Here is a 12,329-nt window from a genome sequence, read left to right on the forward strand (position 1 = left end):
ATAAAATCAAGTCATGCTACATATTAACTGATTTGATTCTCTAGCTTGTATTGCATTTTACTCTCTCAGGCCGAAGTAATTGGTCAACATTCATTAATCAATGACTGAATAAATAATCCCCAACAGGCCAAAGCAGTAAATGTTGAGCTTTAGAATCTGGTATGAAGAGCACCAAGTGGGGTACTCGTGCAAGTCGTTGACATGCTGCTTTAGATGGACAGATGGGAAGGCACCTCTTGCAGGAGGACGGGATGAAGAGTCAGCTATGAAAAGAACACCAGCATCAGTATCCCAGCGGCAGGGGCACCTATAAGTGATCTAGGTGGGAACATGATTTGTGTTGCCAAGGAAGAGAAAGGAGGCCAGTGTGGCCTGAAGGAAGAGAGTAAGGCAGAGGAGCGGGAGTTGTGGTAGGCAGGGACTTCAGGCCCTGGTAAGAGGCTATGACAGTATCTGAAGAGTAATGGGAAAATCCTAAAGGGATTTAAGTCAGATCTCATCTGGCTTGTGTCTTAACCAGAAGGAAAAAAAAAAAAAAAAGTCCCTCTGGCTAGTCTGGAGAATGAATTATAGGAAGGCAAGCAGAAGGCTGTAGGAGACCACAGCAATTGTTGGCAAGAGATCATAATGGGTACACCTGCGAGGATTGAAGGCCGATGGTGATGGAGAACTTTGTGACCACATTTAAGAATCTGAAGGTAGGGATCCCTGGGTGGCGCAGCGGTTTGGCACCTGCCTTTGGCCCAGGGCGTGATCCTGGAGACCCGGGATCGAATCCCACGTCGGGCTCCCGGTGCATGGAGCCTGCTTCTCCCTCTGCCTATGTCTCTGCCCCCCTCTCTCTCTCTGTGACTATCATAAATAAATAAAAAAATTAAAAAAAAAAAAAAGAATCTGAAGGTAGAGGGATCCCTGGGTGGCGCAGCGGTTTGGCACCTGCCTTTGGCCCAGGGCGCGACCCTGGAGACCCGGGATTGAACCCCACGTCGGGCTCCCTGCATGGAGCCTGCTTCTCCCTCTGCCTGTGTCTCTGCCTCTCTCTCTCTCTCTCTCTCTCTGTGTGTGTGACTATCATATAAAAAAAAAAAATCTGGAGGTAGAAAAATAAACTCTTAGTGATGAAGAAGTTATCCTTTTTACCTTTTAAGCAGTCAGCCCCTATGCTAAAGTCATTAATGAACTAGACCTGGACCCTAAGAAGTCAAGAAGGGCCTTGACTTCTCAGTTTCATAGGCTCCGGGCTCACCAGTAACCAATGCACCTTGGGTCCAACAAATCCCCCAGCACAAAATTCTGTTACTTTCGTCGCTTCCCGTGGAGCGAAGTACTTGGGAGGTGACCGCTGGGAAAAAAAAAAAAAAAAAGCAAGAGGCATTTCAAGCGAGAGGACAGCGGCGTTTGGGGTTCAAGTGGCACAGCCTAACTTTTAATCCCAACGCATGCTTTTAATTCGGTATCGGTCGTTTTCCATTGCGCAAAGTGAGAGAAGGCATCTTGCTAGCAGAAAATCTCTTGCTCCGCCACCGTCTCTAACCCCCAACAACCCAGGGCCAAACTCCTTCAGAACCACCCACCTCCCATCAGAAGCGAGTCCCCCCTCCCACGCACCCGCATCCCGCGCGTGGGGTCCCGCTTCCCGCCGCTCAGGCCGCCGCGCTCATTGTCTGCGCCCCGGGCCCCCTGGAGGTCGTGCCGCGCGCGTTTCCTGCTCGGAGCTGCGAGCTCCCGGGCGCGCTCGCCTCATCCCCCTGCCCCCACCCGGATCCCAGGCTTTTGTCCCCCACGTTCCCTCGCGACGCCGGGAAAATGCACGGACGCGTCGTGACCACATCAACGAACGAGTAGGAACTTTTCTTCCGGTCGCTGTGGACCTCTGGGCCGCCGCGCGGTGCAAGTTCTGAAAGGCAGACGGCCCCGGCTGCTCGCGTAAAGGGGCCGGCGCGCCGGGAACCCGCGGGAGCGTGGACATGGCTTCTCCGGCTTGTCACGCTACGGGGACACACTCGGGCCCGCCTCGGGGTAACGCTCCGCGGGGGCCTCCCGGGGCGGGCCCGGGCGCCCCACGCGGCCGCGGCCGCGGCGCTCGCTCCCGTGCCTGCAAGGCGCGGGCTGCCCCCCGGCCGAGCCGAGTGGAGTGGAGCAGAGTGGAGTGGAGCAGAGTGGAGCGGAGCGCGGCGGAGCGGGACCTCCCGGCGGCGACGCTCTGGCCCGCGCCCGCTCGATGGTTTCCGCGCGGCCGCTCGGGCCCGCGCGGTCCAGTCACCAGGGGGCGCGCTGGCCGGCGCCGCGGATCTCCGAGCTGCGCGGCCCGACTCGCGGCCGCCATATTGGATGCCGCAGCCGCCGCTGCCAGCGCTTCCTCCTCCGTCTTCGCCGCGCGCTGCTGGTTCCTGCGGCCCGAGCGGCGGGGAGGTGAAACAGGAGTCTGACGAGGGAAGAAGAAAGAGGGGGTGGAGAGTGCAGGAGACGGGGCTAGAGGGCGGCGGGCCGAGACCGAGCGGGGCGGAGAAGAGAAGGCGCCGCGGCCCGGCCCCTCCCCCGCCCGCGGTCGACCCGCCCCGGCAGCGCCTGTGTTCCCCAGACCGGCGCTCCGCCCGCCCCAGCGGCCATGCCGGGGCCTCGCTGCCCCTGAGGGAGCCCTTCCCCGCCCGTGCCTGCCCTTCCGCGCCTGCCCCGGGGTCGCAGCGGCCGGGGCTCCCGCCGGCGCCCCTCCTCGCGGCCGCGCCGCCGCCCCCGCCTCGCTCTCCCCACCCAGTGCAGTGGCCGCCGCCTCTTCCGCCGCCGGGCTCGGGGCCTCCGCGCCGACAACATGGAGGCTGTGAAGACCTTCAATAGCGAGGTTGGTATTGCAGTCCGCCCCCCTCCCCCCGCCCCCGGGACGGGGCCCGCGCGAGCCGGGTGGGTGCGGGCCCGCGGGGCCGCTCGGGGCCGCTCGGGGCCGCTCGGGGCCGCTCCGGGTGGGGCGAGCGGCGGCCTAGCCGTGCGGGGGGAGGGGGAGGGGTGTCGCTGCGTCCCGCGCCCCTCCCCCGAGTCCGAGGGGAGGGCAGGGGGAGGGCCGCCCCGGGGCGGGGGGAGGTTCCGGTGCCTCCAGCGCCCCGTGCACTGGCTGGGGCTTTGGAGGGAAGGCCCGCTTGGGCCCTCCCCCCGGAGGCTCCCGGTAGGTCTCTCCGGGTCAGTTCCGCCGAGGCCCGGCCCGCCCACCTCTTTCCTGGGCCTGCGGGATTTTAAGTGCACGCCGGGCCTCGCGGCGCAGGCCGCCCCGCGGCCCCCGGTGGGGCAGCGGCCGAGGGGGTGACCCCCGGTCACGTTGTACGTGCTGTTTATACTTGAGACACTGTTGGCTGGGTAACGTGCCCAGCTAGGGATTTATGCGAAGAGAATGAAATGGTGCATCAGGAGGCAAGATTTTTTTTTTTTTTTTTTTTTGCGATTTATTATACTTTTCCCCCCCCCCCCCCCCTTCCCTCATCATCAGGACGTCCATAAAGACACAAATGGTAGACAGAGATCTATGCTTGGAGAGGGGAAGATGCTGGGGAAGCATTTCCCATGGGCTCATTCATATGTAAGATCTTAACCCTAGAAAAGAAGCAGGTGTCCAGTTTTCACTACCGCAGTAGTGAAATTGAATTTACTAATCTGAAAGGAGACAGGTTTCGGTAAACTACGTGAATTTCTTTTTTGAACTCCGATTTAAGTAGGCCTCAGTGCAAACATTAAACATAATAAACATCTGTATGCCCCGGGGGAAAAAATTCTAATCTGATGTTAAAGTCGCATACATTTTATGGACTTTTGATGTGAAAGGGCTAATACTCTATTCAACAGCGTGATTGACAAAATTTTAAATATTCACCACTTAACATACCAGACCTATGGCTCTGATAATCCAAACAGAACAATCCTTTTAAAAGCTATTTCACAGCTTTGTTTCTTTTATTTTTTTCTTCCTCTTTTTTTTTTTAAGGATTGCGGCTTGGGAAGCTTAGCAAAGAGGCTAACATTCTGTTAGATAACATTCATGTGAGTTGGACTTTCCATATTAGAGTACATGGTAGTGACACAGTTATATGAAAGCAGACCCTCTTTTTGTAACTGATTTTTTTTCTTTGGTATTGGATTTTCTTTCTTTCTTTAATCACTTCTTGATGAATAGTGCAATAGATTTAGGAGTCTTTTTTCATTTTATTTATGAATTTATAGCTGATAATTATGAAATTTGGTTCTCCCAGCCAAACTTTATAGCGCTTAAATTCTGAAAAAAACATATTTAACAATACAATATGTGTTCCAATTTAATTGTTAATAGTTTCAGGAGAAATTATTTCCTGCACTAGTTTCCTGTTCAAGAATGAAAACAGCTCTATGTACCCTTTTTATTTGCTACATATAGTGGTACAGCACTGTAGAATGTTTACTTTAAAAAATTCTGCATAAGAAAATCCTTTCTCTAATTTCCACTGCAGTTATTTGATTTGCCTTCCCCTCCTTTTTTAAAGTTTATTTTTTTAGTAATCTTTGCACCTACTGTGGGCCTGGAACTCATGACCTGGAGATCAAGAGTTGTGTGCTCTTCCCACTGAGCCAGCAAGATGCTGCTACCCCACACCTTTTTGATGGGTGTCTCTCCTTTTTGTCTAGGGGTTCCCTAATGTGTATCCTCCCTCACTCTCAGCACCTCTGTTCCCCTCAAATTCTGAATAGGATTTCCCATGGTAGATAGAAGAAAGGGGTTAATACACCATGGTTGTCACAATAGAATACAGAGGAGTAGAAATGGTACATTGGTTTTTGTTTTAGCATTGCCATTAAGGATGGGGGCCTAACATTTACATGGTTAGCTAGATATTTCACCTCTTTTCTCATCTAACCTTTACAGGACTTTGAGATTGGCAGTAGTCCCATTTTCGCGTATGTAGCCCTCTTCCCTTTCTTCCTATGGATTTCAAAGAAAGGAAATCTTTTAATTTCTTTATTTACTAATGTGCTCAAACTTCATGTTTGAATGGGGAGTAGCTTAAAAATAGTAGCAGTACAGTCACAGAATACAGAAAGGAAATACATTCAGAGGAGATTCAGAAGAATATACTTTTTGTTTTAAACACAAAATACATAATTTTTTCTGATTTTGAATATAGTTTCTGTGAATGTAATGCTTGCTGATGTTAAAATGTTGCAAGTAAGCATATAATAGGGAATAATTCAGTAATGAATGTTTTCCATTAAATTGTGTATTTCAAAGTGCAAAAAATAAAGGAATTTTGAGTTACAGTATTAGGAGAAAAGGAGAGTTTAGAATGTTTATTTATAGTGAATTTGGCTTTTAAAGGCCTATTTAAAATAGGAAATGCTTAGGTTTTTATGGCTTGCTAATTCTCAGGTTTCTTAAGACCGTACCCCCTTCTAACATTGGCTTGAAAATAGGAATGTGCCAAAGATTTTAAAGCTAGTAATATGGGTTTTTTTGGGTTTTTTTTTTTTAAGATTTTATTTTTCAGTAATCTCTACACCCAGTGTGAGACTCGAACTCAAACCCCTGAGATTGAGTCGCATGCTTTAACACCTAAGAGCCGAGCACCCCAAATTAAGAATATAGAATTTTAACTTGCAAAGCACAGATGAGTTTCAGTTGAAAATCCATGACCTTATTATGTTTGATATTTGTGAGTCATGGTCCACATGTGCAGGCACCCCACTCCCATCTATCATAATCTTTCAAAGGGGTCTGTGGCCCCTCCTTCCCTATGTACAAAGACACTGTCAGAAGATCTTTTATATGGTAAATTCCTCTTAATTATTGTGAGTTCAATGAAATTGAGGCCTGAGAATTGATGTTTATGTGCCCTCTGTGCCAGTTTTGTGAGAAAGCCGTAATTTACAGTTAAGCATCATCATTGTGATGGGTTAATCCAATGAGCAGTAATGTCAGTTCTGAAATGATGAAAAAAAGTTTGTCCAGATTGGAAAATAAGACTCCCTAAGAGTCTATCCTTGACCTGAGCAGTTAACGCTAAAAGAATTATTATCGTTACAAGTATCATAGTTGTAGCTGCTCTAAGATGGTGGCATATCCTTGTTATGATAGTTTAGAGGTCTCAGGTCAGTGAAAAGGGTCTCATTGGTCTGCTTAGGACAATAATTGATTACTCCAGCGTATCAGTTTTGTTTTTTTTTTCCAGTGTATCAGTTGTATGTGAGCTGCATATCTGTACTCTGTCCTTAAGAATGCCACTGTATAGTGGTCATTAGGGTAAGGTTATTTTTGTTTTTGAAGAGAGAGAGAAGAATTAGCAATGCATGACTCTTAGAAAATTTTATCTTAATTGGAGAAGGCACTTTTGTAATCTAGGAACTCTTAATACATGCATAATAGAAGAATCTGTTATGCATTGGTTATGTTTTGGCAAAGTAACTGGAGGAGATGAATTTTACTTGTGCATTAGATTCTTTTAATTTTTAAGGACTTAAAAAATAACATCAGTACCATTACTGTACTTCAACTGTTACTATACTTCAACAAGGTAACATTTTTAGCATAATCAAGTATCAGTCAGCGATCAGGTTTTTTCCCCAAGTTCTTTGTATAGCTTATTGTATTACTGTAGTTTTTTCCATCATGATCCATTTCTCTTGCTGCTCAGAAAAGTATTGAGTGGGTAGCTGAAGGACCAGATATGTAGGTGTGAGATGTGTCAGGAAAATTATCACAATTTAAATTTTGGATTTACCTTGATTCATAAATTGTGAGATGATTATCATCTTTGGGATGCCTATATTCTCAGTGTTTTTGGTCTTTAGGACTTTTTCAGTCACACAACTTACTCTAAACTGTTCCAGGATGCAGACTTTCCAGAGTCCCGTTAACATCCAGGACCTTTTCCTCTTCCATGCCTTGTGAAATCCCATCTCTGTTTTACTCCATTTCTTTTGTTTCCAGAATGTTCATTTGTCTAACTACAGGACTTTTTATAATCTTCCCAGCAGTATCTAGTAGTAGGCATGGGATGGTGAATAGTGGGAAAACGTGGAGGGAATAATAAAAGCACGTGAAATTCATTTTTTATTTGTATGTTTTCCTTTTGTCTGTGGTTCAAGAAAGGGACTTTATGTGAGGGAGCTATTAAAATACTGCATTTTAAAATTTCATTTTCACCTATCAGGGAGTCTGTCTCCTTTTCTTTCCTTAGTCTTCACTGTTTTAACTTTCCAGTGGGTGTTTTGGTTAATTGTATCAATCAAGCTTTTTTGTTTCAACCTGTGAAGCCCTTAGAGATACAGCGTACTTACTTAATGTTATAAAAGAAGGAACCCAAAATGAGTGAAAATATCAGTGAGGGTCACAGAACATGAGAGACTCCTAACCTGGAAAGGAACAAGGGTTAGTGGAAAGGGAGGTGGGCGGGGAGATGGTATGACTGGGTGACGGGCACAGAGGGGGGGCACTTGATGGGATGAGCACTGGGTGATATGCTATATGTTGGCAAATTGAACTCCAGTAAAAAGTAAATAAATTTCATTTGTCTTTTCCATAAAATAAATAAAAGAAGGAACCCTTCACTAAGCCGTCACTGTCCCAGTGGTTTAGATGAGAGTTTCTCAACCTCAGTACTGTTGATATTTTAGGCTGGATAATATGAGGAGCTTTCCTATGCATTATATGATCTTTAACAGTAATCCTGGCCTCTTCCCACAAGGTGCCACTATTGTGACAACCAGAAATGTCTCCAGACATTATCAGATGTCCCTTGGGGAACAAAATAGACCTTGGTTAAGAATCACTGATTTAGTTCCCATTATACCGTCCTTTAAAAAAAAAAGTACTTTCCCTTCTTAGGATTACTGTAAGTAATATAGTAATAGTCTTTTCCACCAGACTTTAAGTTTCATGAGGATAGTGATCATATATTTTGATTGCTTCATATCCTCAGTACATAGCAGGGTACCTTAATACATACTATGTGTCAGTGATTTCTTGAGAATGAATGAATGAATGGATGATACACTTGGGATTAAATGACTTGGATGAAGGTAGTTAACATTTCTAGACATCTGGTTTCCTCTATGTAAGTAAATGATTTGAGATTATATTTAGGAGATTCTTTGATTAAGTATAAAATAATTTTGGGGAGGACTCAGTACCTTTAAGGATTTTTTTTGAAGGTCATTTTATGGCACTGTAGGAGTCCAGATCAGTTGGAAAATTTTAAATCAAAACTCTGATCTGTTTGTAATTTTCATTTACTAAGGAGGGAGTGTTGGGAGGAGACTATTGCATTTGAAAGTTCCAGTTAGATTAAATCCATCTTAAGCTTCATTTTGTAATTATGCTATTTTCATACCATTTTTTTGCTTCACTGCTTTTCAATTTAAAAAAACATATGGTAAAAAGGTGTGGGTTTTTTTTTCCTTACAATATTTTAAAAATTTAGAAAACAAGGATAATTGAGATTGATAATTATATTTTTGAGACTCTACTTTGAGAGTGTTATAGTCTTAATCATTCAAGATAAATATAAAAATTTTTTGGCAAGATTGAAATAGCTCTATCATTTTTATTCTAGGCTAGCATTGAGTTTGTTACAGTAATTTTGATTGACATTTAGGGGACATGTGTATTCCCCAGTTTCCTAAATAGTCATATTTTATGATCACTTGCTGCTTTTTTTAAGAAGTACAATTGGCTTGGAATTAGTGATGATATTACTACTTGCACATGGAATTTCAGATATCTCTTTCTAGGGCCAGTTTTCCTGTTATTGGACAACTTCTAACTCAAAATGGTATGAGAAAATGTAATCAACCTTGACCTTGAACACTGGCTGAGCTCCTGAACTCGAGTGAGCTCATTTTATCTGGTTTTGTTTTCTCAACATCTTTCTCTACTCCTCTCTCTCAGGATTGTGCCTCTACTCCTGCTTGTACAGACTGCTTTTCCAGCAGCATGGACACAAGAAGCATAGTAAGATGATTATAACGCACATAAGGCAGGCCCTTTGGAAAATATTAGGTTTAAATTGGTAGTGAAACGATGTCTTGATTATATGGGCAGTAATTGGGAAGCAGAATGAAGTTTGTCACTTCAAATATGTTAGTAATCTTAAAAAGGGCATGTAGGGAATAGTTGAATTTCTTCACAAAAAAATAGGCTAAGTGAAAAAGTTATTGTGAACATAATCTTAATAGTGAACATAAATCTTAAATTATTCTTGTTTCATTTACTTGCATTGTGCTCCACATAATTTTACTGTATTGTGAAAGGAATATAAGATTACATATTTAACGTGAATAAATTGTAAGCCTGAAAATTTGATGGTTGGAAATAAAATACATCTTATAGTTTGAAGAACTTATTCAAACTATAAGATGAACAGATCATTGACAGATATGCTATAGGGATGGAGAAACAAAAAAAAAGACTAAATCAAATTTTTGATTTTCTAATTATAGAGGAGCAGATTTTGGTATTGCTACATTATGAGTCGTAAATGCTGATGAGAAATGTTTCTATAGCCTATAATTTTTTATGTGAGTTAATTCTATCTCAAGTTTGATGATAAACGATGCATTTGTGCTTTGATTCTAATTTTATGCATTTATTTGGTCTTCTAATTCTGCTTTACAAGAATTTCTCATACACCATATTTTAAAATGAGAGAAGGATATGTAAATGCGTTCTGGTATCTGCTGTAGGTCAGAAAATACCTTAGTAACTGATGGTCACTACATTTAATCAGAATGAGGAATAAAAGATATTGTTTTTTAAAGATAGTTATTGACTTACGTTAATGTATGACAAGCTTGTCTTTAAAATACTTCTACAACTTAATTTATATAGGTTGATTTGAAAGATCTAAGATTTCATTCTTTCATTCATTTGTTCATTCATTTAATCAATACTGAAGGGCCTACGGTGTCCCAGGCGTTTTTCTTTCTGCCTGTAAGCAAGACAAGCAGGAAGCATACCGTATTCTTTGTTTTTCTGTCGCTTCATCAGCTTTGTGTGCAGTGAGTGTGAGCTTGCCGCAGAGCCAGTGAGGCCCTGTGGGCATCGCTGAGGGGTTGCTGAGGGGTTGCTGAGGGGTTGTGGCCTGCTGGAGACCGGGCTGCTCACTGCCCTTGTCTGGGCTGGGTTCTGCCTGCTCTCTCTCTCTCAGCCTTTGCCTTAGAACCTAGAAAGCTCACCTGCTGTTCAAGACAGAGATGGAGCAAATAGGCTCACACAAGAATGGGACTTTATGTTTTCAACAATGGCAAAGTAAGAAGTTTTATACGAAATTTTCTATCACATGTTTAAAAAAATCTCTTTGTTTTGGAATCGTAACTGTTGCTTAAAAGATAACAGCTTTAAGAATATTTCCTTTTGTCAGTGAAATATTAGTCCCCAGGTGCAAATAATTTTTAAAAAAGCTTTTCTTAAGTGGCGACCAAACCTTTATGAATTTGGAAGAATATTAGTATTTTTATTTTTAAAATGAACTCTTGCTTGATTTAAGTACATGAGAAAAATTGGTCGCTTTCGTATAAACACTTTTTCTTTAAATTTGATTGGATTCCTCAGGGCTAATTTGAGAAGCTTGTGAGTGAAAGATGAAACACTTTGGATCACGTGTCTTATATCTTAGTATGTAGAATTTGGGAAATGGTTTAAAGATCTTTTTATCCTGGGGCACAGCACCTAAAAGGTTTAGTGGTACACCTGAAATTGATACAATGTTCTATCAGTTAGCGTTTAACTAAAAAAAAAATAAGTCATCCAAGCCCTAGTTAATGGCTTTTTTAATTTGAGTAAGATTTTTACACTATAAAATTTTATGGTAAAAAATATATATAGGGGTATTTGAATTTGTTGAAATTTTTGAGGTATGTGGGTAAAAAGAATGTTGAATAAGTTAACATTTTTACAAACTGAAACATATATAGCAGATGTCTACTTTCTATAATAGAAGCTTTCTGTGATGAAAAATGTCTGGCGTATGTATTTTTGAAATATTTCTTGTTTACCAAACCCTGTTAAGAGTGAGCCACTTTATAATACGTAATGTTTTATATCCTGACCCTCTTTTCCCCAACCATCATGTTTCAGTGGAATTTTAGGATAAACTTGTGTGAAAAGTAGGATAGGTGCTTCTTTCCTTTTATTGACTAGAAAATAGGGCCACCATTGTGATTTTACCAACAGAATGCTACTTTTAAGTATTATCGCTGAGACTAGAAGGGACCCAGTTCTCAACCTCTGGTTGTTGTTTTTTTTTGGTTGTTGTTGTTGTTGTTTTACCATTCTGTGTCAAGGGGAACTGTCACTCAGTTTTTCACAATTCCTTTTTACTGGCATGGTGCTAATTATAAATTAGCTTTATTTTTTTCCCACTTTTGGACTTTACTTTAAAACTTCAGATGTAAAGAAAAGGTATAAGAATGATAGAGTTTTATGTACACCTCATCTTGATTTCTCTATATTAATTAACCATTTTTGCTCTTTTGTTTACTCTTCACATTAACATGAACACATGCAAACTTTTTTTGGCATTATGATCGAGAATGCAATTCATGATGCCTTTTACTTTTAAATGACTATTTTCTACAAACAGTGACATTCTTCTACATAGCCATAATACAGTGATCAAAATCAGAAAATTAACATTGGTATAATGCAATTGTCTGCAGATCTTATTCAGATTTTATTAATTATATCAGTAATGTCCTTTAATAATAGAAAGAATAAATCCTGCACCACATCTTGCATTCATTCATCTTGTCTCTTTAGTATCCTTTAATCTGAAGTAGTTGCTTATAACTCTTTCTTGACCTTTTATGATCTTTGATGATATTTAATGGTAATAGGCCAGTTATTTTTAGGATTCTCTCAACATGGCTTGTCTGCTGTTGCTTCATGATTAGATTCAGGTTATGCATTTTTGGCAGGAATACTCAGAAGTGATACTGTTCTCTCAGGAAGCTCATGATGTCTATTTATCCCCATTAATAGGGATGTTAACTTTTTTCTGCAAGATTTCTCCATTGTAAAGTTACTATTTTTTTCTTTTGTAACCAGTATCTTAACTGGTTTTTTGAAACTAAGCACATACCTTGTTGCTTATCAAATTTTCACGTTTAAGTATCCATTTAGTTCTTGCCCAAATCAGTACTAGGATGATTGCCAAAAAGTGATTTTCTGTGCCTATCATTTCTTCATTTATTACTGGCATTCAGTCAGAACTTTTCCCTCTCTCCATTTATGTGTGTATGTATGCATATTGGTATGAACTCATGGGTTCCTTTTATCCGTTGGGGTTTTTTGATGCAGACTCAGTTTTGACCCATCAGAGATG

At 42.3% G+C, this 12,329-nt stretch overlaps 2 protein-coding genes across 12 annotated transcripts in view; one reads left to right on the forward strand and one right to left on the reverse strand.

Annotated features, from left to right (window-relative positions):
- Positions 1-1,424: 1,424 nt before the first annotated feature.
- LOC121477926 (translation initiation factor IF-2-like) lies at positions 1,425-10,049 on the reverse strand. Its single transcript, XM_041732494.1, has 4 exons — positions 9,964-10,049; positions 3,202-3,358; positions 2,177-2,974; positions 1,425-2,141 (listed from the first exon to the last, which is right to left on the reverse strand). The coding sequence occupies exons 1-4, from the start codon at positions 10,047-10,049 to the stop codon at positions 1,644-1,646; spliced, it is 1,539 nt and encodes a 512-aa protein (XP_041588428.1). The 3' UTR covers positions 1,425-1,643.
- SCAF8 (SR-related CTD associated factor 8) overlaps positions 2,332-12,329 on the forward strand; it is a 223,876-nt gene continuing 213,878 nt past the window's right edge. For 9 of the 11 annotated variants that reach the window (XR_005985682.1, XR_005985684.1, XR_005985680.1 and 6 more), the window contains exons 1-2: positions 2,744-2,839; positions 8,897-8,959. Coding sequence is in view for 5 of the 11 variants with exons in the window: in XM_041741256.1 (XP_041597190.1) it covers positions 2,810-2,839; positions 8,897-8,959 (93 nt within the window). In the remaining 6 variants the exon portion in view is untranslated. Of the gene's footprint in view, positions 2,460-2,703; positions 2,840-8,896; positions 8,960-12,329 lie in introns of those variants that run through there. The other 2 variants (XM_041741299.1, XM_041741288.1) reach the window with 2 other exon arrangements.

The sequence above is a fragment of the Vulpes lagopus genome, chromosome 2 (genome assembly GCF_018345385.1).
Source record: "Vulpes lagopus strain Blue_001 chromosome 2, ASM1834538v1, whole genome shotgun sequence".
NCBI classification, from domain to species: domain Eukaryota; kingdom Metazoa; phylum Chordata; class Mammalia; order Carnivora; family Canidae; genus Vulpes; species Vulpes lagopus.

Coding starts and splice junctions, on each gene's coding strand:
- LOC121477926 (XM_041732494.1), bottom strand. CDS start 10,049: ATGCCCACAGGGCCTCACTGGCTCTGCGGCAAGCTCACACTCACTGCA. Junction 3,359..9,963: donor ACAGAAAAACAAAGAATACG/GTATGCTTCCTG, acceptor ATAAATCCCTAG/CTGGGCACGTTACCCAGCCA. Junction 2,142..2,176: donor CCGCCGGGAGGTCCCGCTCC/GCCGCGCTCCGC, acceptor CCACTCCACTCT/GCTCCACTCCACTCGGCTCG.